The following is a 21522-nucleotide window of genomic DNA, read 5'->3' on the forward strand; positions in this document are numbered from 1 at the left end:
GAGAGCACCAGGCTGGGTATGAGACAGCCTTGTAATTGTCTGACCTGAATGGAACCTGAGAGCATCAGGCCCAAAAAGCACCTCCAAGACTTCCCAGGTGCTTGAAGAGGGACCCCAACTAGAGAGCGAGAAAGAGATAGAGGGGAGGCTTACATACCTTTCAGTTTTTGCTAGAGAAGTATTTTGAGGGATTTAGTCAGTTTCCCAGTCAGAGAATCATATGTTGTGGTCTAGAGGTGCTAAAAACCCTGAAATTCAATGGCAAAGGCATGGGTTTTCTTAAAAGAATTCAAGAACTCAAGCCTTATTTCATTCAGATACAAGGTTTATTAAAATAAAATAGTAGTTGAGGTGGGTGAGAATTTAAGAATCTGTGCCTTTGGTAGACAAGACTGAACTTTTTATAGCAAAAAAGACCAGGAAGTTTTGGATAGAATCTAGGAGTGGTTAATAGCCTGGGGTGACCTGGAGGCAACAGAGAATGGGTCTAGATTGAATTAAGGGTGGGAAATAGCCTGGGGTGTCAGGAGGTAATAGACAGTGAAGGACTGTGTTGGGTCAGAAGTAACAGAGAATTGAGGGTTGGGTCAGGGTTGCATTTTTGGGGTCCAGGTCCCATACCACATCTGAGGCACTTTGGAACTTAAAACATGACAAAAAAATTAAATTGAAAAAGTCTAGGGACAAAAAAAAAATATGACAAAAATCCCTGAGATTCTCTCTATTTTTCTTTAGGGTACTTTCATTGGGGAAGGCTCCAATATTATTAGAGGATTTAGACATCCATCATCCTCTGTCTAATTCAAGCCATTCATTTCAATGTACACCTGTTGCACAATTTAAAACAGATATGAATTACCCCTCCACCCCCCCCCAAAAATTAAAAGTAACTTAATTTTTGAAAAGTTCAAATCAGCAAATCAAAAATTTAAACAATTTAGATAAGCTGTGAATTTTACATACATTCTCCCTATGGAGGAAAAAAATGGAGAAAATTATGCGAGAGGAGGAAAGTCATGAAAGAGGGGAGAAAGAAGGAGGAGTGTCAATGAAAGACAGTGACTATGATGTGGTTACCATAAAATGATGAATAGGGTTAGGAGTGCTCAAGACCCCAAAATACCCACGCTGGGTCCTGCCGAATGAATTTGACTCAAGTCTTCTCTCAGCCAAAGAAAAGCAAAGTTTGTTAAAAGTTCACCTGTATTGGACACAGAGCAAGTCTGTGCTAGAAAATTCTATGGTGCTCTCACACCACATGGAGACAAGATGGGGTTTTATATACAGAAAGGTTGTGGGAGGAATCTAGGGGTGGTCTAGTGGAGGAGTTTGGGGAGTGTCTTCAGGAGGAATCTGATGAGGTCAGATTCCAGTAATGAATTTGGGGAGGGCATTCAGGAGGAGTTAATGAGGTCTTGTAACAGTTGTTTGGATTTAGATAATCTGATAGGCTCAAGGGTGGGTAGTAGATGGACAATGGAGAGCCAAGCTAGTAACAAAGGTTTGGGCAGAGCCACAATGAAAGGCTTATGGTGTCATGCAAATGCCTCATCAAATGGGACAGTTCAATCAGAGTTCAAGGGGGTTCCCAGAGACTGTACCTCATCAACTATGTATCACTTATTTTGCAGGGAAAAGTTCAATAACAGCTGTACAATCATTACTACTTGTGGCCCCATATCTGTGACTGGCAAAGAAAAATTTCATTGAACTCCTAATGCCTAGTCCCTTAACTGAACCTCCCTGTCATTTCCTTAATTGAATTATGCATGATCACTTCCTGATCTGGCATGTTAATACACATATTTTCAGAAGAATCTTTCTCCCATTGGGAGTGCTGTGTAGTTGCTACTATAATTCCCAGAATTCACAGTTATATTTCAGACCTGTTCTCTCTCCACAGAGAAATCAATCTAAACACTTATTTGGTTATACCTCAGTCTGCTAAACCTGTTAAGAAATCTCTGCTTACATACAAAATATTTGTAGAAGAAATTTTTATTTTCCACATTTTCTTAATGTCTTGCTATAGTTTTATTTTTTGGGGACTTGTTTTGAACCTTTATAAAATTTAAGTTTGGTTGAATCAAGAATACTCTTTGAATGACTTCATTTTGACCTTATCTTTCAAGTTATCCTTAGTCATACTGATGGGGTTCAGGTTCTAAGAAACCCCTGGAACTCTGATTGAATCTTCTCACTAGATGAGGTATTTGCCTGAGGCCATAAGCCTTTCATTATGGCTAGGCCCAAATCTCTGTTACTCTTAACCTAACCTAGCCCTCCATTCCTAACCTAGCCCTCCATTGTCTGTCATCTCCAGGTAGCCTTCAGCTATTTCCCACCTTTAATCTCATTACTGGAGTCTGACCTCAGTTCCACCAAAGATCCTCCTTACATTACTCCACAAGACCTACCCCAGATCCCTCCTCTAGTCTACCCCTAAATCATCTCCCAATCTTTTTGTATGTAAGATCCATCTTGCTTCCATGAAGGAACTGAGAGTAATCTAGTGCAGACTCACTCTGTGTCAGATTATTTGGGCCCTCATGTCAATACAAGCTTTGCAGATACTTAAGATCCTTAAGAGTCTACCCATTATGGTAAATCTGTAATAAACTTTACTTTACTTTGGTTGAGAGAAGACTTGAGTTGAATTCATTTGTCAGGACCAGCCATGTTGACATTTTGGGGTCTCCAGCACCCCTAATCTCTAAACCTCAAAAATGCCACAAATCCTAAATGTGTATATTTGAAACAGATGGTACAGCTCTGAAAAATGAGGAATGATTTATTGAACTGACTTGGAATTCTATGTGTAGAAATTAAGTCTCTTTATAGTTATTGATGGTTTGGGGGAAAGGGAAATTTTAAATAATTTTGTAAGTTCATCAAATCAAATTATGCAAAGGAATATAAATGACTTGTATTTTGGCACATGAGGAATCTTCAACTATGTATTTACACAACTATGTACAAACATGTGATAAATGGAAAGTTATCAATTGTTTGGTAAATAATTCAAATGTTTTTTGACTAAGATGTTTTCCAAGTTTTTGTGTAATTTACACTGGTTTAACTCATTAAAGCTATCATAATTGATATAAATGTCATTTTTGTAGTCCATTTCTTATTTTTAAATTTTCAATAATTTTAACCATCACAAAACACTTCCATTAAATGTTTTCTATTTTGTTTCTTCCAAGATAATAAAGCTATTATATCTAACAACCCAATGATGTTGACTGACTGACATTAAATTCTTCACATAAGCTATTTCAAAGCATACTCTTGAGGGCGAGGTTATGCTATGTAGTTTTCCGGTTTATTGTCAAGAATGTTGAGTACTAGGGAGGAGCCCAGATGGTGTCATAGAAGCAGGAAGACTCCCTGCGATCCCTCCATAACCACCTCAAATACCTATAAAAAATGACTCTAAACAAACTTTAGGGCTGCAGAATCTACAAAGTGACAGAGAGAAACAAGCCTCCTGCTGAAGACAGCAGGAGGAGACTAGCAGGAAGGGTCGATCAAAGCATGCTGGGAGCCAAGCCCACCTCAGTGACTCTTCGGTTTTAGTCCCTGGGTGGCTCCAACTGGAGGTACTCTGGAATAGAAGATCACAGCAGCTCTGGTGGTTTCCAGAATTATCAACCCATAAATGCCAAAGATAAACTGAGAGGTCAATGGACCTTGGGAACAGGGAATACAGGAGTGTGGTCCAGCCTCTTATTCCACGGGGTGAGAAGTGGCTGAGGCACCATGCAGCCACCGCAGCGTGGTGGCTTCAGAGCTCCTGGCCTAGAGATTGTAGGGGGACCAAGCAACCATTCTGAGGGGTAACCTGCTTGGATCTGGATCTCTGTCTTCGGTGGAGGTACTGGGGTGCATGACCAGTGAGCCAGAGTGTGGGGATGCTTCACAAAGGGCACACAACTAATACCTCCAGCAGCTGAGAAAACCCCAGTGATTTGCAGCAAAGCTTTCCTCTCTGGTAGCAGAGTTCTACAGTGGCAAAAAGCTCAAAAGTCAAGTGATTGAGTGGCAACATGAGCAAGCAAAGGAAGCAAAGCAAGCACAGCAATCTGACTTTGGACTCCTCTTTTGGAGACAAAAAGGATCAAAGCATGGAACAGGAGGAAGAAAATGAAGTCAGAACTCCTACATCAAAAACTTCCAAGAAAAATATGAACTGGTTACAGGCCATAGAGTCTCCTCTATTAGGAATGATTTTGAAAACCAAATGAAAGAAGTGTAAGAAAAATTGGGAAGAGAAATGAGAATGATGCAAGAAAATCATTAAAAGAGAGTCAGCAACCTGACTGAAGAAAATAACATCTTAAAAAATAGACTAAATCAAATGGCAAAAGAGGCTAAAAAAGCCATTGAGGAGAAGAATGCCTTAAAATGCTGAATTTTCCAGATGGAAAGAGAATCTCAAAAGCTCACTGAAGAATTAGATTCAAGCAAATGGAAGCTAGTGACTTTATGAGAAATCAAGATACTATTAAACAGATCCAAAAGAATGAAACATAGAAGGCAATGTGAAATATAATATTGGAAAAACCATTGACCTGGAAAATAGATCCAGGAGAGATAATTCAAAAATTATTGGACTACCTGAAATCCATGATCAAAAATAGAACCTAGAAATCATCCTTCAAGAAATGCTCAAGGAAAATTGCCCTGATATTTTAGAACCAGAGGGCAAAATAGAGGTTGAAAGAATCCACTGATCACCTCTTGAAAAAGTTCTCCCGAAAAAAAAAAAAAAACTCCTAGGAATATTATAGCCAGGTTCCAGAGTTCCCAGTTAAAGGAAAAAATATTATAAGCAGCCAGGAAGAAACAATTTGAATATTGTGGAAACACAATCAGGATAACACAGGATCTGGCAGCTTCTACACTGAGAGATCGAAGGGCTTGGAATATGATATTCTGGAGGTCAAAGGAGCTGGGTTTAAAACCAAGAATCACCTACCCAGCAAAACTGAGCGTCATGTTTCAGGGAAAAATATGGTTATTCATGGAATAGAGAACTTTCAAACATTCTTGATGAAAAAAACAGATTTGAATAGAAAATTTGACATTCAGATTCAAGAAGCAAGAGAAGCATGAGAAGGTAAACAGGGAAAAGAAATCATAAGGAACTTTTCAAAGTATATGGCAATGTATATTATTGTTTTGTTAAGCTTTGCCTCCCCAGGAAGAGAGATTGCTGAGAATTTGCCTCAGGCCAAGATGAAGAAAAGACCTCTGCTTGGGTATTGAATGCTGTGATAATATATTAACCTTGCTGTAGCTCAGGGGTAGATGGCCTTTGTCCTCTCCACTGCCCCTTTTCAGAAGGTGCTTGACTTTAACTGATGATAATTGTAATTCACTTGTGATCCAGTGGTAGGAAACTTGACATTTTGTGCTCTGTGATTGACCAAATGAATATACTTTATTTATGATTGGAAACTAATCTTAATCTCCATTTGAGAAGAGAGACTTTGTGATTGACTAAATGAATGTACTGCTCAGGGGTGGAGTAGTACTTGGAAATTATTGAATTACACTTGGTGAATGATGTACTTTGATTTTCTCTGTTCTGTGAATGTTTTGCCTTAATTTGTCACTGAATAAAATGGAGAGCTACTATGCTGGTATTCTGAACCTTGGAAGTTAACCTTTGCTTGGCATTACAACCAGTTGAATAGGAAGGGATGATACTTAAAAGGTGAAGTTGAGAGGTGAGAAAGGAATATAATGAGAGGAGATGGAGAGAGACAGAATGGTGTAAATTATCCCATATAGAAGAGGCATGGGAAAACTATTACAATGGAGGGGAAGAACAGGAAGGCAAAAGGGAATAGGTCAAACTTACTGTCATTGAATTTGGCTTAGGGAGGGAATGATATATACACTAAACAGGGTATCTTGCTCTAAAGGAGAGTAAGGGGGAAAGGGATGAGATGAGGGATTATGGAGGGAAGGGCAGTTTGGGGGGGGGAGGGAAATTGGAAGCACTCACTTCTGAAAAGGAACAGGGTCAAAGTAGAGGATAGAACAAGTGGGGGGCAGGATAGGATCGAGGGAAATATAGGTAATCTTTTACAATATATCAACTACAGAAATGTTTTGCATAGCTACACATGTACAACCTATATTGAATTGCTTATCTTCCTAGTAAGGGTTGGTGATGAGGAAGGAAGGGAAAAAATCTGGAATCCAAAGTTTTAAAATCAAATGTGTGTGTGTGTGTGTGTTTATATATATTTACATGCTACTGGGAAATAAGATATACAGACACTAGGGTATGGAGATTCATCTTGCCTCACTGAAAAGTTGTAGGAGGGATGGGGGAGGATATAGGAGAGAACAGATTAGGGGAGGGGCTACATAGTGGGATAGCTGTTTTGGAGTGGTGAGTAAGCAAAAGACGGGGAGAAAAGTTGTAACTCAAAATCTTGTGGCAATAAATGATGTAAACTAAAAGTAAACAAAATATAACTAAATAAATATAAAAAATAAAATAAAAATATACTTTAAAAGAAAAAATGTTTAGTGATATGACTTTCATAAAGTTCATGAATTTATGCATCCTTTTTAAAAATGTAATTAATTAATTATATTTCCTTTTCTCTCTCTTCCAAATTTTTTTTTTCTTGCAAGGTTGTTTTTTTTTTATTTCAGAAGTTCTATTTATGTAAGGCAAATATTCATCTAATTTTTCTTTACCTCTTATAAATTCTGTACTCATTTGTTTTAATTCTGCAGTGAAATTTCTTATTTTTGACTTGACTGCAATCCTAGTTGCTATCATTTTTTGGGGAGACTTTCAGGAATTTCTTTATGATGTTTCATGATGTACAAAATTCTCTTTTTATAGTGGAGAATTTTTAGTTCATTTTTTTTCTTCACAGAATATTATTTATTATACTCTTGTGTCTGTTTGAGTTTTGCTCATTTTTCTTTCTATGTTTGTGAACTCCCTTCTTGATTTGTCTGCTTGGGATCTTGGTTTTTGCTTCATATTCCTCTTCAGGATTTTTGGCCTATTAGTCATTCTCTTGTATTTTTGGTCACTAGTTCCCCATTCTTTTCCTCAATACTCAATTCACTGATAAGCAAATTACCACAAGGTCAGAAACCTTTAGCTTTCTCAGTTTAGGAAAGTGGAGGTTTTTCTTCTAGTCCATTTTCCCTTAGGCAAGGAAGCTTTTCCCATCTAACTGTTTTCCTATCTAGCTGAAATTAACTAAATATTTCCCATTTAACTAATAAGTAACATATTAGTTATGTCTTTCTCTGTCTCTAGATTCTTTCTCTTTTAGTGGTTGGGCAGCACCAGTGTCTCTGTGCCTTGTGTTGTAAATGGGATGGCTTTTAGCCCGAGTCACTGCCATGGAAGGACTAGGCAAAGATCTCTAAAACTGGAATCTGAAGCTCAAAACTGCAAGATCACTTATCAAGATCACTTATGCCAACTGTACACCGTTATGTGGAATACATGGGGGAAATAATGCTTAGAAAGAACTCAATGCATTTAATTTCTCTGATGTTATTTTTTAATTTTTTAAAATCTTTTGGTGGTGTAGATGTCAGCAATTTTTGTGGTAGCAAAGGAGTGAAAATGAAGTATATGCCTAACAACTAGGGAATGTCAATATGAATTGTGGTGCATGGATAACTCTGTACTAAAAGAAATAGCGAACATGAATTCAGGGAATCATATGGAAAGGCCTATGAAATGAGACAAAAGAAGTGATAATATCTATGAAAATAATCTACAGAATGACTACAGAATTATAAATAGAAAGAAAAACTTCAAAATAATTGAAAATGAAAGTTGCAAAATTATTAACACTAAGCCTATCTCCAGAAAGGACATAGGAGACAACAATTCCTCTCTCTTTGCAGGTGTGAGGGATCCAAGATTGTGGAATATTGCATATAACTTCAGGTTGCTTTTTTTTTAAATATCTGATTTATTTTGCTGACATGTTTTCTTCTTTTTATTTTCTTCAAATAACTTTTTTTTTTTAAATAGGGATGGCTCTCTGGAAGATAAGGGAGAAGAAATGAGGGGGAAATTAAGGCAATAGAAAAACAAATTTGCTATATTAAAAAATGTAGGTGAAGCTTACTTAATATAATGCGGACCACAATAGGATTAAAAACATTTTTTAATTGAAATTGGAAGTGTGACCAGAACATTAGTGCTACATCATTTATTTATTTATAAACTATTCTTATTTGTTTGGATCAGTTGCATTTATGATAACTTTTTATGTAACCATTGCCCTACAGTGTAGTATAGCTACTCTTTTCCTGTCATTTTTCCTAATTCAATCTTCCTATTCATAGTAGAAGCCAAAGAGCCCCCAGCTCCCTTTACCACTTTATTTAACTCAAGGGCCCAACCCCCACTCACAAAGATATGTTTAATCACTGGTGGAAGCTGCTACCTCCCTGTTCCCTGCCCCCATCCCCCAGGGTAGCCCCAAGGAGTTGGAGTGTACCTTTCTAATATTTTAATTTTTAGGACCTGACCAGTGTTCTTATTCCCATGATTTTCAGTTAATATCAATTAACTAGCCAGACTTAATTTGCTGTTAGGAATAGGTAGTGACTATGGTGGTATAGTTGATGATTTTGTACAGAACATCCTCCCTAGCCCCAGCTCCCATCAGTCTGTAAAACACTTGCCCATAGTATATGCAGAATCCAGAGGAAAGTGGACAAATAGAGAGCACATATGTCAAAGGGGATAACTCACAGCCCCTAGAAGTCCCTTTGTTGAGTACTCATAGAGTTCCTCTTAGTGTTACATTATTTATGTTACTGAGGCCATAAATGGCACTCATTACAACATGTATATACCCTCACAAATGAGAACAAGTGGTGATCATAGAAGTACAAGGAAAATATTTTTAGGTCTCAGGGTTTTAAAAGTATTAAAAGAGTTATAATCGAATATTTCCTTAACATGACTATATTGTCCATAGATAAATTCTTACTGATTAAAAATGGGGGGGGTTGTATAGTAAAGAGAATAAATTTAAATTAATTGCTCCTGAAGGTTTGTGGGGAATACATGATAATCTTTTAAATGTACAGTAAGATTGGAGATTTTAAATGTTCTTTTAAAATGTTTTTAATATGTCAACAATCCCTGAATATTAGAATAAAAGGAAATATTTAAATTGTATTTATTTTGATTTCTCAAGGTTTCTATTGCTTCACAAATATTTGCAGATCTAACATAATTTCAACCCATCAAAAAAAGAATCTTCCTTAATGAAAAAAATATGCAAAAGTCATATTCTCACAGATAAAATATACGATTCATTTTATTTATCTCTCAAAAGTTAATATGTAATAGCTTTATACTCACTCTTATATACTTCTCATTATTCAGAATATATCTCCATTTGTTTTTGAGAAATTTGATGTGATGGCATAGTAAATATTGAGCCTAAAAGCAATGTTAATATTTCAATTTGTAAGCTTGACTTGTGAGACTAGTCCAATAATGCTAGAGTCAGAAGACCTTAATTCATGTTCTGTATCTTATATTGATTGAAATCTTGTGGCTTTGGGGAAGTCATTGTACCTTACTTTTCTCATTCAAAAAATGAGAGATTAGGAAAAGTAAAGGGAACAAGTATTTATTAAGTGCCTCCACTTTTGTATTCACAATAATACCCTCTCAGTATTATTTTTTCCAATTTATTTATCTTCAGGTGAAGAAACTGAGGCAGACAGAGATTAAGTGGCTTGCCAAAAATCACACAGCTATTGTCTAAGGCAGAATTTGAACTCAGGTCTTCCTGATAGGTCAGTACTCTGTCAATTTTGCCACCTACTTCCCTAACTAGAAAAATGATCTCTTGGGTCCCTTCTAGCTCTACCAATCTGCAATTCTCTGATTTCCTTATCACCATTATAGTTGGAATATCAGTAGCATTGATAATATGCCATTTTCTGCATTTTGTATGCAGATTATGTGAGATGGACAGCAAGATGGCACAGTGGATAGTGTGCAGGGCCTGGAATCAGGAAGACCAGGGTTTAAATCTGGTCGCAGACATGTTAGCTCTGTGACCCTGGGAAAATCACTTAACCCTGTTTGCCACAATTTTCTTACGTATTAAATGAACTGCAAAAGGAAGTGTCGAATCATTACAGTATGTCTGCCAAGAAACTTCAAATGGGGATTAAGAGTTTTATATTCTAATCTCAGCTGTATTGAAAATTGTTCTGTGACTTAGGGCTATGGGGCCTATGTAATGTTGGCCACAGTCCCACCTCAACTAATGCAAATGTAATTAGTATAACTGACATCCATATTCCCCTTATATATAAATCCAAGATACTAAAAGGCATCTTCTTTTTCCTTTCTCACACTATTAGAAAATATTATTCAAATATTTCATAAATATATTAGAATATTGCTTTTTAAATAATTCATCCTCATGTCAGGAATTGACTTCTCTGTGAATTTTGTTTATAATATAATATAATTTTTGCAAGTCATGATTACCTTGGTTGTTCTTATTCCTAGATTTGGATGACCCAGTAGTAACTGTTCATCAAAGCATAGGTGAAGCTAAAGAACAATTTTACTATGAGAGGACGGTGTTCCTTCGGTGTGTTGCCAATTCCAATCCACCTGTTCGGTATAGCTGGAGACGTGGCCAAGAAGTCTTACTTCAAGGATCTGATAAAGGAGTTGAAATTTACGAGCCCTTCTTTACCCAGGTAGGACCACAGATGTTCTAATTTATCCCCTTTAGAATATTTTCCACAACTATTTGTTAAACTTTTGTTGTCTTCTTTCTTCTGAAACTCAAGCTCCAAAAAATACATTTTTCTCTGTCTCCTAGAAAAATTAAATCTGACATGTTCTTTTAAGTTAAAAATAACTAATTACTTATAATTAAGCCATCACTTTCTCCTTTTATGTGATATCTATATTTAATGTGCCAAAAATATGTTTTGTATCATTCAATTTTTTGGAAGATTTTATTTGTTCCATTGTCAAATATCTTCAAATGGTATGCATTTCAATAGTATTATTTGTTTATTTTGGAAAGACATACTCATAAGACACACAGGCAATTGTAAATTTTGCCTTTTCTCATTTTGCAGAAATAAAGGGATTTTACAACAATTATCAATGTCCCCATTCATTAAATCTTCTTCTAGTTTGTGGAAGCAGCCTCTGGTCACATGTTTTTTTTTTTTTTTTTGTGAGATTTATTGTCCAAAAGACTCAATGCTATATAAGAAAGGTAGAAAAAAATGATAATTGTATGATGTGGCTATTGTCAGATAACATTACTTTATTTAAACATTTGGTATAGTACATAAAAATTAAATGTAAAATAAAGAGAATTATGCTGCTTTATTTAAAATAAATCTACACAACAATTCACATGGACAAAATCTAGTTATTGCCCTTGCTATGATATGATGAACAGTCAGTTAACTTAAGAAAATAATGTATATGATTAAGGACAGACATTATAGAAAGACTATGCAATGGTGCAATAGATAGAGGGCAGGGCCTGGAATCAGCAAGACTCGCTTATCTTCTTGAGTTCAGATCTGGCATCAGACACTTACTAGCTATGAGACTCTGGGCGTATCACTTAACCCTCTTTGCCTCAGTTTCTTCATCCTAGAAAAAGAAACGACAAACCACTCCAGTATCTCTGCCAAGAAAAAAGCCTTAAATGGGGTAGGACATGACTGTAAATGACTAAACAACAACATGAGTTGGGATTGAATATGAGGAAGAGAGTAGGCTGAACTTCAACATTCTGGATGTGTTCCTGTATAGGATGGGGTGGGGGTAAAGTTTGGAGAAAACCACCTCATGCAGAAGATGACAACAAAGATTTTATGATTGGGTAAAATAAATGGTCAAGTAGGTAGGTATATGGATAGAAGGATATCAGATGGCTACAAGTGCTATACTTGGCTCTTTTAGATGTGAAGAGACTTAGAAAAATGAGTCCAACATGTTGGGTTTATCCTCTATATGCAGTCATGCATATAGCATGAATAAAAATCATATAGAATGAATAAGCAGAGATGGGGTACAAGTTGTGTTACTGATGGCAGGATTTCCCACATGCATAAAATCACAAATGTATTATAAAATTTGATGAATTTTTTGAGCTTGAAATTGGTAGAAATAATTTAATACTGCTTTGGCACAGGAAAGGGAATGAAGCATCAAAAAATAAATCACAAGCTAATGAAACAGAAAACTAAGTCTTTGAAGCAAAGAAATTGTAACCACGTAATCACTAATAATTCTATCAATGAAATTTTTTAGCACTAAATAAATTTTGTGGTATGTGGTAGGACATTCCTGACACAGTTCCCCTTATTCTGACACAAGCTTTCTCCCTAAACACAACCCCCACACAATTTTCTTCAGTTCCAGTTTCCCTAGTAGATTGTCTGGTGAAACTTCATTCTCTGATTGACCCCAGGTTATCTGATATACTTTCTTGGCTTAGGGCCAATAAAGAACTCTAGTCATGTGGGTTCCATCTCTTTCAGACTGAGTGAGTTCCCATGACTATATGAGTTGCTATATTGTGATGACTGACTGGCTAGATGCTTTTCCAGATGGTGTAGGAGGCCATGCCCATATCCTTATTGTGTTAGGGTAAAGTAAACCTCCTTTGTTAGATGTTTAGTGACTCAGTGCCTTATTTTGTCCCAACAATGAATTTAAACTTGGAGAGAGTTCTGCCTTTAGAGTCACAACTACAACACCCTCTCATAGGCAGACGTAGTTAAATTTTAGGAAAATATTCCAGCTGAAGTATATGAATACTTAGGTTTTATATACCTAATGGCAGTTTTATAGTGTATTCTGTTATAATACAACTGCAAAAACAGTTTGCAAGTTTTCAAATACTCTATTTCCTCATTATCAGTATAGAAGTGTTGATGCTTTATATGGAGTTATTTAACATCCATCAACTTAGCTAAAGTTCTTAATTACTTAAAGTAGTTTTTTAATTGATTATGTAGGATTTGCTAAGTATACCATCATATCATCTGCAAAGAGTGATAGCTTTTTTCTTCATCACCTATTCTAATTCCTTAAATTTCTTTTTCTTCTCATTGCTAACAATAAAATTATAGTACAGTATTAAATATCTACTGTGATAATTGACATCATCGTTTCAACTGATCTTATTGGGAAAGCTTCTAGCTTATCCCCATTACACATAATGCTTGCTGATGCTTTTAGGTAGATGCTCCCTTTCATTTTAAGGAAGATTCCATTTATTCCTGTTATTTCTAAATTTTTTTAAAAATAAGAATGGGTTCTTTATTTTGTTAAAAGCTTTCTCTGCATCTATTGACACAATTGTATGATTTCTATTACTTTTGTTACTGATATGATCAATTGTGCCGATAGCTTAACTAATATTGAGTCCAACCTGCATTTCTGGTAAAAATCCTACTTGGTCATATTGTATTATCCTTGTGATAAAGTGCTTTAATCTCTTTGCTTGATTCTCTAGGGTTCTCTAAGCCTATCCTTAAGTCATCTGCAAAGATGACTTGTTTTTTCTTGTTTCCTCTTTGCCTATTCTAATTCCTTAAATTTCTTTCTCTTCTCTTATGCTAAAGGTATTATATCTAGTATAATTGAATAATTATTAATTAGTGTAATATTGAATAACAACGGTGATAATGGACATCCTTGTTTCACCTCCAATCTTATTAGAAATGCTTATCCCTATTACAAAAAAATGCTTGCTGATGCTTTTAGGTTATGCTAGTTATAATTTTAAGGAAGACTCCATTTATTCCTATGCTTTCTAATATTTTTAATAGGAATAGGTATTGTATTTTCTCAAAAGCTTTTTCTTCTTCTATTGAGAGAATGATATAGTTTCTGTTATTTTTGTTGTTGATATGGTCAATTATGCTGATATTTTTCCTAATATTGAATCAACCTTGCATTCTTGGTATAAATCCTATGGGGTCATTGTGTGTTATCCTTGTGATAAAGTACTGTAATCTCTCTGCTAACATTTTATTTAAAATTTTTAGTATCACTATTCATTTGTGAAATTGGTCTATATTTTTTCTCTTTTTTTTTTTTGGCTCTTCCTGGCTTAGGTATTAGAACCAATTTTGTGTCATAAAAGGAATCTGGTAGGACTCCTTCCTCATCTATATTTCCAAATAGTTTATATAGTATTAGAATTAATTGCTCTTTAAATATTTGGTAGAATTCACTTGTCAGTCCATCTGACACTGGAGAGGTTTTCTTAGGGAGTTCACTGATGGGTTATTCAATTTTTTTTTCCTGAAATTGAGTTAGTTGAGTGTTTTATTTCCTCTTCTATTAACCTGGGCACTTTATATTTTTTGTAAATTTTCATCCATTTTACTTAAATTATAAGATTTATTGGCATACATTTGGGCAAGGTAGCTCATAATTATTGTTTTAATTTCCTCTTTACTGGTGGAGAATTCATCTTTTCATTTTTGATACCGTTAATTTGGTTTTCTTCTTTCTTTTTTTAAAAATTAAATTAACCATAGGTTTAATCTATTTTATTGTTTTTTTTTTCCACAAAACCATCTCTTAACTTTATTAGCTCTATAGTTTTCTTAATTAAAATTTTATTAATTTCTCCTTTGGTTTTCAGTATTTTTAATTTCATATTTCATTGGGGATGTGTAATTTGCTCTTTTTCTAGTTTTTTTGTTGTTGCATGTCCAATTCATTGACCTCCTCTTTCACTATTTTATTCATGTTATCATTTAGGGATATAAAACATCCCCAAAGAACCACTTTTGCTGAATCCCTTAAGTTTTAGTATGTTGTCCCATTGTTGTCATTTTATTAGATGAAGTTATTGATTGTTTTCATGATTTGTTGTTTGACACACTCATTCCTTAGGATTAGATTATTTATTTTCCAATGCATTTTTATTCTATCTTTTCATAGTCCTTTATTACATGTAATTTTTAAATATATCATGATCTGAAAAGGATACATTTAATATTTCTGCCTTCCTGCACTGGATTGTGGCGTTTTGTGCCCTAATACATAGTCAATTTTTATGTAGGTACTATGTACTCCCAAGAAAGGATATAATCCTTTCTATTCCCATTCAGTTTTCTCCAGAGGTCTACCATGTGTTTCTTTTCTAAAATTCTATTCTTTTCTTTAACTTTTTTCTTGTTTTTATTTGTGTGTGTGTGTGTGTGGGGGGTGTGTTAGATTTATCTAGTTCTGAGGGGGGGAATTTGAGGGGGAGTTTTGCCATCTGTTTCTTCCTATAACTCCCCAATTTTTCCTAAGAATTTAGATGCTATACAACTGGTGGATAGATGTTTAGTAATGATATTACTTCATTGTCTATGGTACTATTTAGCAGGATTTAGTTTCCTTCTTTATGTTTTTAAATTAGATGTATTTTTGCTCTTGCTTTGTTTGATATCAGTATTGCTATCCTGCTTTTTTTTTTTTGCTTCAGCTGAAGCATAATACATTTTGCTCTAGCCTGCTTCAAATATGTTTCTTATAGAGAACATATTACAAGATTATTGTTTTGATTCCACTCTGCTATCTGCTTCCACTTTATGGGAGAGTTCATTCCACTCACAGTTATCATTACTATCTTTGTCTTTCTCTCCATCTTATTTTTCTCCCTGTTTGGGCTTTCCCTTCTCCTTTTCTCTTTTCCCTCCTCACTTGAGTTTAGTTTTTGACTACACCTCCTTCAGTCTGCCCTCCCTTCTATTAGACCCCTTCCTTATCTTACCCTTTACCTTTATTATTTCTTCCCTACCTTCTATCCACACCCTCCCTTTTCTTTCCACTTTCCCCTCCTACTTCCTATAGGGTAAGTTAGATTTCTATACCTAACTGAATACATTATTCCCTCTTTGAGTCAAATCTGAAGAGAATCATGTTCAGACAATTCTTATCTCCCTTCCTCCTTTCCTTCTACTGTAATGGATCATTAAACCTCTTCATGTGATTCAATCTACCCTTTTCTGCTTCCTCTTTTTCTCTTTTCCCAGTACAATCACTTTTTACCTCTTAGTTTTTTTAAATAATTAATGCAGAGTCAACTTATACCCAGACCCAGTGTCTATGTATACCCTTCCAAATATCATAATAAAGATAAAATGATACTGTTCTTAAGAGCTACAAGCATCGCATTCACATTTAGGGATGTAAACAATTTGAACTTATTGGATAACATGTTTTTTTTTCTTTCCTGCTTACTATTTCATGCCTCTCTTGAATCCTCCATTTGAAGTTAGAATTTTCTGTTGAGTTTTGGTCTTTTCATCAGAAAGGTTTGGAAGTCCTCCATTTCATTAAATTCCTGAAAGATTATGCCCAATTTTGGGCATAATAATTGGCAGTAGCAGCTGGATATAAATACTTTTTCCATCATGAATCTCTTGGAGTTTTCTTAGAACCTTGCATTGCTGAGAAGAGCCAAGTCTGTGAAAGTTAGTCATCACACAATGTGGCTATTACTGTGTACAATGTTTTCCTAGTTCTGTTTACTTCATTCAGCATCAATTCATCTAAATTTTCCCAAGTTTTTCTGAGTTCCACTTGATCATCATTTCTTATAACATAATATTGTTCCATTACATTCAGATACCACAACTTGTTTAGCCATTCCCCAGTTGATAGACATCCCCTCAATTTCCAATTTTTGGCCACCACAAAAAGAGCTGCTATAAATACTTTTGTACATGTGTGTCCCTTTCCCATTTTTTTTTATCTCTTTGGGAAACAAGCCTTATAGTGGTATTACTGGATTAAAGGGTATGCACAATTTTATAGCCCTTTGTACATAATTCCAAATTGTGTTCTGGAATGGTTGCATTGGTTCACAACTCCACTCACAATGCACTAGTGTTCCAATTTCCCCACATCTTCTCCAACATTTATCATTTTCCTCTTTTGTCATATTAACATATCTCATAGGTGTCATGTGATACCTCAGAGTTGTTTTGATTTGCATTTCTATAATCAGTAGTGATCTAGAGCATTTTTTCATATGACTATAGAGAGCTTTAGTTTAATTTTTAATAAAACTGCACGTTCATAACTTTTGACCATTTATCAACTGGGGAATGACTTGTATTCTTACAAATTTGACTCAGTTCTCCATATATTTTAGAAATGTGGCCTTTATCAGAGACACTGGGTTTAAAATTTTTTTTCCCACCTTTCTGCTTCCCTTCTATTCTTGGTTGGAATTAGCTTTGTTTGTGCAATACTTTTCAGTGTAATGTAATCAAAATGATCCATTTTGCATTTCATAATGTTCTCTATTTCTCGATTGGTCATAAATTCTTCCATTCTCTATAAATTTGACAGGTAAACTATTTCTTCTCTCCTAGTTTGTTTATAGTATAAGGCTTTATATTTAAATCATGTAAGTATTTTGACTTTATTTTGGTATAAAGTATAAGATGTTGGTCTATGCTTAGTTTCTGCCATACTGTTTTTGAGTTTTCCAATTTTTTTAAAATAGTTACTTCTTATCCCAGGAGCTGGTGTCTTTAGGTTTATGAAACAGTAGATTACATTAGTCATTGAGTACTATGTCTTGTGTACCTAACATATTCCACTCATCCACCATTCCATTTCCTAGCTAGTACCAAATAATTTTGATGACTCCTGCTTTATTAAATTGTTCTAGCTATTTTTTTTGGGGGGTTGGCTACTTTTAGTATTTTCTACTTAATCTGATAATTCTGGAATTTGGCTATAAGGAATTTTTCTTAACATTTTCAGGAAGTGATGACATCATCAGGAGGTGATGGGTGGATACTTTTAATGACTTTTTTTTGGCCTTTTTGGAGGGAAATTGGGGTTAAGTAACTTGCCCAAGGTTAAACGGCTAGTATTTTTGTGTGGGTGTTAATTGTCTGAGGCCAAACCGAACTCAGGTCCTCCCGATTCTGGGGCCAGGCACTTTACTCACTGCACCACCTAGGTGCCCCTTAATGACTATTGTTAATCTCTTGTTCTAGTGTCTCAGGGCAGTTCCTTGATGATTTCTTGAAAGATGCTGTCCAGGCTCTTTTTTTTGTTCATCGCTTTCTAGTAGACTAAAGGTTCTTTTTTTTTTGGAAGGGGAAGGTAGGGCAATTGGGGTTAAGTGACTTGCCCAAGGTCACATGGCTAGTTTTTATTTTAAGTGTCTGAGACCGGTTTTGAACTCAGATCCTCCTGATTCCAGGGTCAGTGTGCTATTCACTGCACCACCTAGCTGCCCCATAGACCAATAATTCTTAAATGGTCTCTCCTGGATTCACTTTCTAGGTCAGCAGTTTTTCTAATGATTTATTTTAGGCTTTCTTTTATTTTTTTCATTCTTTTAATTTTGTTTGACTGATTATTGATGTCTCACAGAGTCATTAGCTTCCACTTGCCCAGTTCTAATTAAAAAAATTTTTTTTTTTCTTCAGTGAGTTTTTATGTCTTCTTTTCCATTTGGCCAATTCTATTTTTGTCAGAAGTTCTTCTCTTTAGTGAGATTTTGTGTCTCCTTTTCCATTTGGGCAATTCTATTTTTTATGAGTTCTTTTCTTCAATGTCCTTTCTCCATCCCCCCCCCCCAAAAAAAAATATGGCTAATTTTATTTTTTAAGGGCTTGGTTTTTTTTTCACTGTACTTATTTTACATTTGGCCAATTGTTAATTTTTAAGAAATTGCTTTCCAAAGTAAAAATTTTTACTTCTTTTTCTGAGCTGTTGATTTTTATCTTCCATACCTTTCATTTATTTTCCAAATTTTTCTTCTTCCTCTTTTATTTAACTTTTGAAATCCTTCCTGAGCACTTCCAAAAAGTGTTTTTGGCTTCAGAGCAGTTCATATTCCTCTTTGAGGTTCCAGATTTGGGTATATTTACAATACATCAGAACACAAATTCAGAAGAGGACTTCACATGTAGACATTTTTTTTATTTTAATTTTTTAATTTAATTTTAATTAAAAAAATTTTGGTCTTTATTGTTTGTTTACTTTCAGTTTACAGGATTCAATTCCACATTTTGTTGAGTTTCAAATTTTCTCCCCCTCCCTCCTCTTCCCCCACCATGGCAGCATACAATCAAGTATAGGATCTGCAAAGAGTTTCACATTAGACATTAGTCAGGTTATAAAGATGGATTGTATCAGATGTAATGAAACATGGGAAAGAGGAAACAAAACCAAACAAGAAAAAGATTAGGTAGTTTGCTTCAATCTGCATTCAAACTTTGTTCTTTCTACTTCTTTCTCTGAATATAGACATCTCTCTCCATTCTGGGTCTTTTGGAATTGACTTATTACCCTGCATTGCTGAGAAGAGTCCAGTCTATCAAAGTTGGTCATCACACATACGTTGTGTCTGTAATTGTATACAAATTTCTCCTGGTTCTCTCTTCTCACTCAGCATCAATTTGTATAAGCCTCTCTAGGTAAATATGAAGTCCATCTGCTCCTCGTTTCTTATAGCACAATAGTATCCCATTATATTCATATACTTCAACTTGTTTAGCCATTCCCTAATTGATGGGCCTCCCCTTAATTTCCAATTCTTTGCTTCCACAAAAAGAGCTGCTATAAATATTTTTGTACATATGGGTCTTCCTCCCACTTCTATGATCTCTTTGGGATACAACCCTAGAAGTGGTATTGCTGGGTTGAAGTGTATGAAAGTACTTATATGACCTTTGGGCATAGTTCTATATTGCTGTATAGAATGGTTGAATCAGTTCACAAATCCACCAACAATGCATTAGTGTTCCAATTTGTCCACATCCTCTCCAGCATTTGTCATTTTCCTGTTTTGTCATCTTAGCCAATCTGACTCGTGAGATGTGGTACCTCAGAGTTGTTTTGATCTACATTTCTTTAATCAATAGTGATTTAGAGCATTTTTTCATATGCTTATAGATATCTTTAATTTCTTTCTTTGAAAACTGCCTGTTCGCATCCTTTTACCATTTATCAATTGGAGAATGATGTGTTCTTATAGATTTCACTCAATTCTCTGTATATTTTAGAAATGAGGCCTTTGTCAGAGACGTTGGTTGGAAAAAATTTTTTCCCAATATTATGCTTCCCTCTTAATCTTGGTTACATTGGCTTTGTTGGTACAGAAGCTTTTCAATTTAATGTAATCAAAGTTATCCCTTTTGCATTTTATAATGCTTTCTAATTCTTGTTTGGTCATAAAGTCTTCCCCTCTCCATAAATCTGACAGGTAAACTATTCCTTGCTTTCCCAGATTTCTTACAGCATCAGCCTTTATACCTAGATAATGCACCCATTTAGACTTGATTTTGGTATATGGTGTTAGATAATGGTCACATTAGACATTTTGACATTGTTGTCCTCTTCTGAATTTTTGTTTTAGTCTTTCTTGTCCCCATAGAAAGAATCTGTGGTCATTTACCTTTTCTGGTTTTTGTTCATGATGTTTGCCTATTTCATGGCTTATAAAGTTGAACTCACCTGCTGGAGCACAGGGTGCACAGTTCTGGGTTTCCTGTGGTGGTAGCCGTGGTCTGGTCATTGGTTTTGTTTCCTGGGCTCTCAGGTGCTGGCAGCTGGAGGTTTTAGGGATCTGGTAGCTTATGTCGTTTTGAGTTGGGGTCTTCGTGGTAGTGGCTGGATTGTGCTGAGACCATTGGATTTTTTTGCATTTTCTAGGGGCTACACTGAAGCTCCTGGCTTGAGGGTGGGATATGATGTCTGGAGAAACTTACCCACTTGGAGTTGCACAGAAGCATGGGAAAGTTTAGCTGCTAGAAGATGCCATACTGCTAGTGCTCATGATGGTTCTCCCAGCTGGAGTCTTCCTGTTAACCTGGCTGTATCAGGCATGGTGGGTAGAGGTGGGTCGAGGTATTGGCTCTTGGTGCTCCACTAGCATGATGCTGAGGATCTCCTGCTGATTTGCTGAGGTGGTATTTGCTTCCAGCTCGCCAGGATGACTCCCATCCTGTATTGCTACCCTTCCGCAAGAGTAAGAGGAATATTTCTCCTTTTAGCCTCACTACCTGAAAGACTACTGCAGCCCATCTTTATGCTGACTCTGCTGTTCTAGGTTTTTTTCCTGAGGGTCATATTTTCTGGGTTTTTAGAAGTCAACAGAGAGTGAGAGTGCCTTACTGCTTACTCTGCCATCTTGGCTCCCAGATGTTGAAGAGATTTATTAGCATTTAGAGATATAAAATTTCCTCTAAGAACCGCTTTGATGGAATCCCATAAATTTTGGTATGGTTTCTCATAATTATCATTCTCTTTGATGAAATTATTGCTTATTCCTGTGATTTGTTGTTTTACCCACTCATTCTTTAGGATTAGAATATTTAGTTTCCAATTCGTTTTTAGTCTATCTTTCCATGGCCTTTTATTACATACAATTTTTATTGCATCACATTCTGAAAAGGATGCATTTAATATTTCTGCCTTTCTGCACTGGATTGTGAGGTTTTTATGCCCTAATACGT

At 35.5% G+C, this 21522-nt stretch overlaps 1 protein-coding gene across 1 annotated transcript in view; it reads left to right on the forward strand.

The window, feature by feature from the left end:
• Positions 1-21522, forward strand: part of MDGA2 (MAM domain containing glycosylphosphatidylinositol anchor 2) — a 990863-nt gene that overhangs the window by 280161 nt on the left and 689180 nt on the right. The window contains exon 4 of the mRNA XM_069082199.1: positions 10553-10749. Coding sequence (XP_068938300.1) covers positions 10553-10749 — 197 coding nt within the window. The remainder of the gene's footprint in view (positions 1-10552; positions 10750-21522) is intronic.

This window comes from Petaurus breviceps, unplaced genomic scaffold (assembly GCF_028583685.1).
Source record: "Petaurus breviceps papuanus isolate PSGF00001 unplaced genomic scaffold, PetGlider_PUasm1.0 164, whole genome shotgun sequence".
NCBI lineage: Eukaryota > Metazoa > Chordata > Mammalia > Diprotodontia > Petauridae > Petaurus > Petaurus breviceps.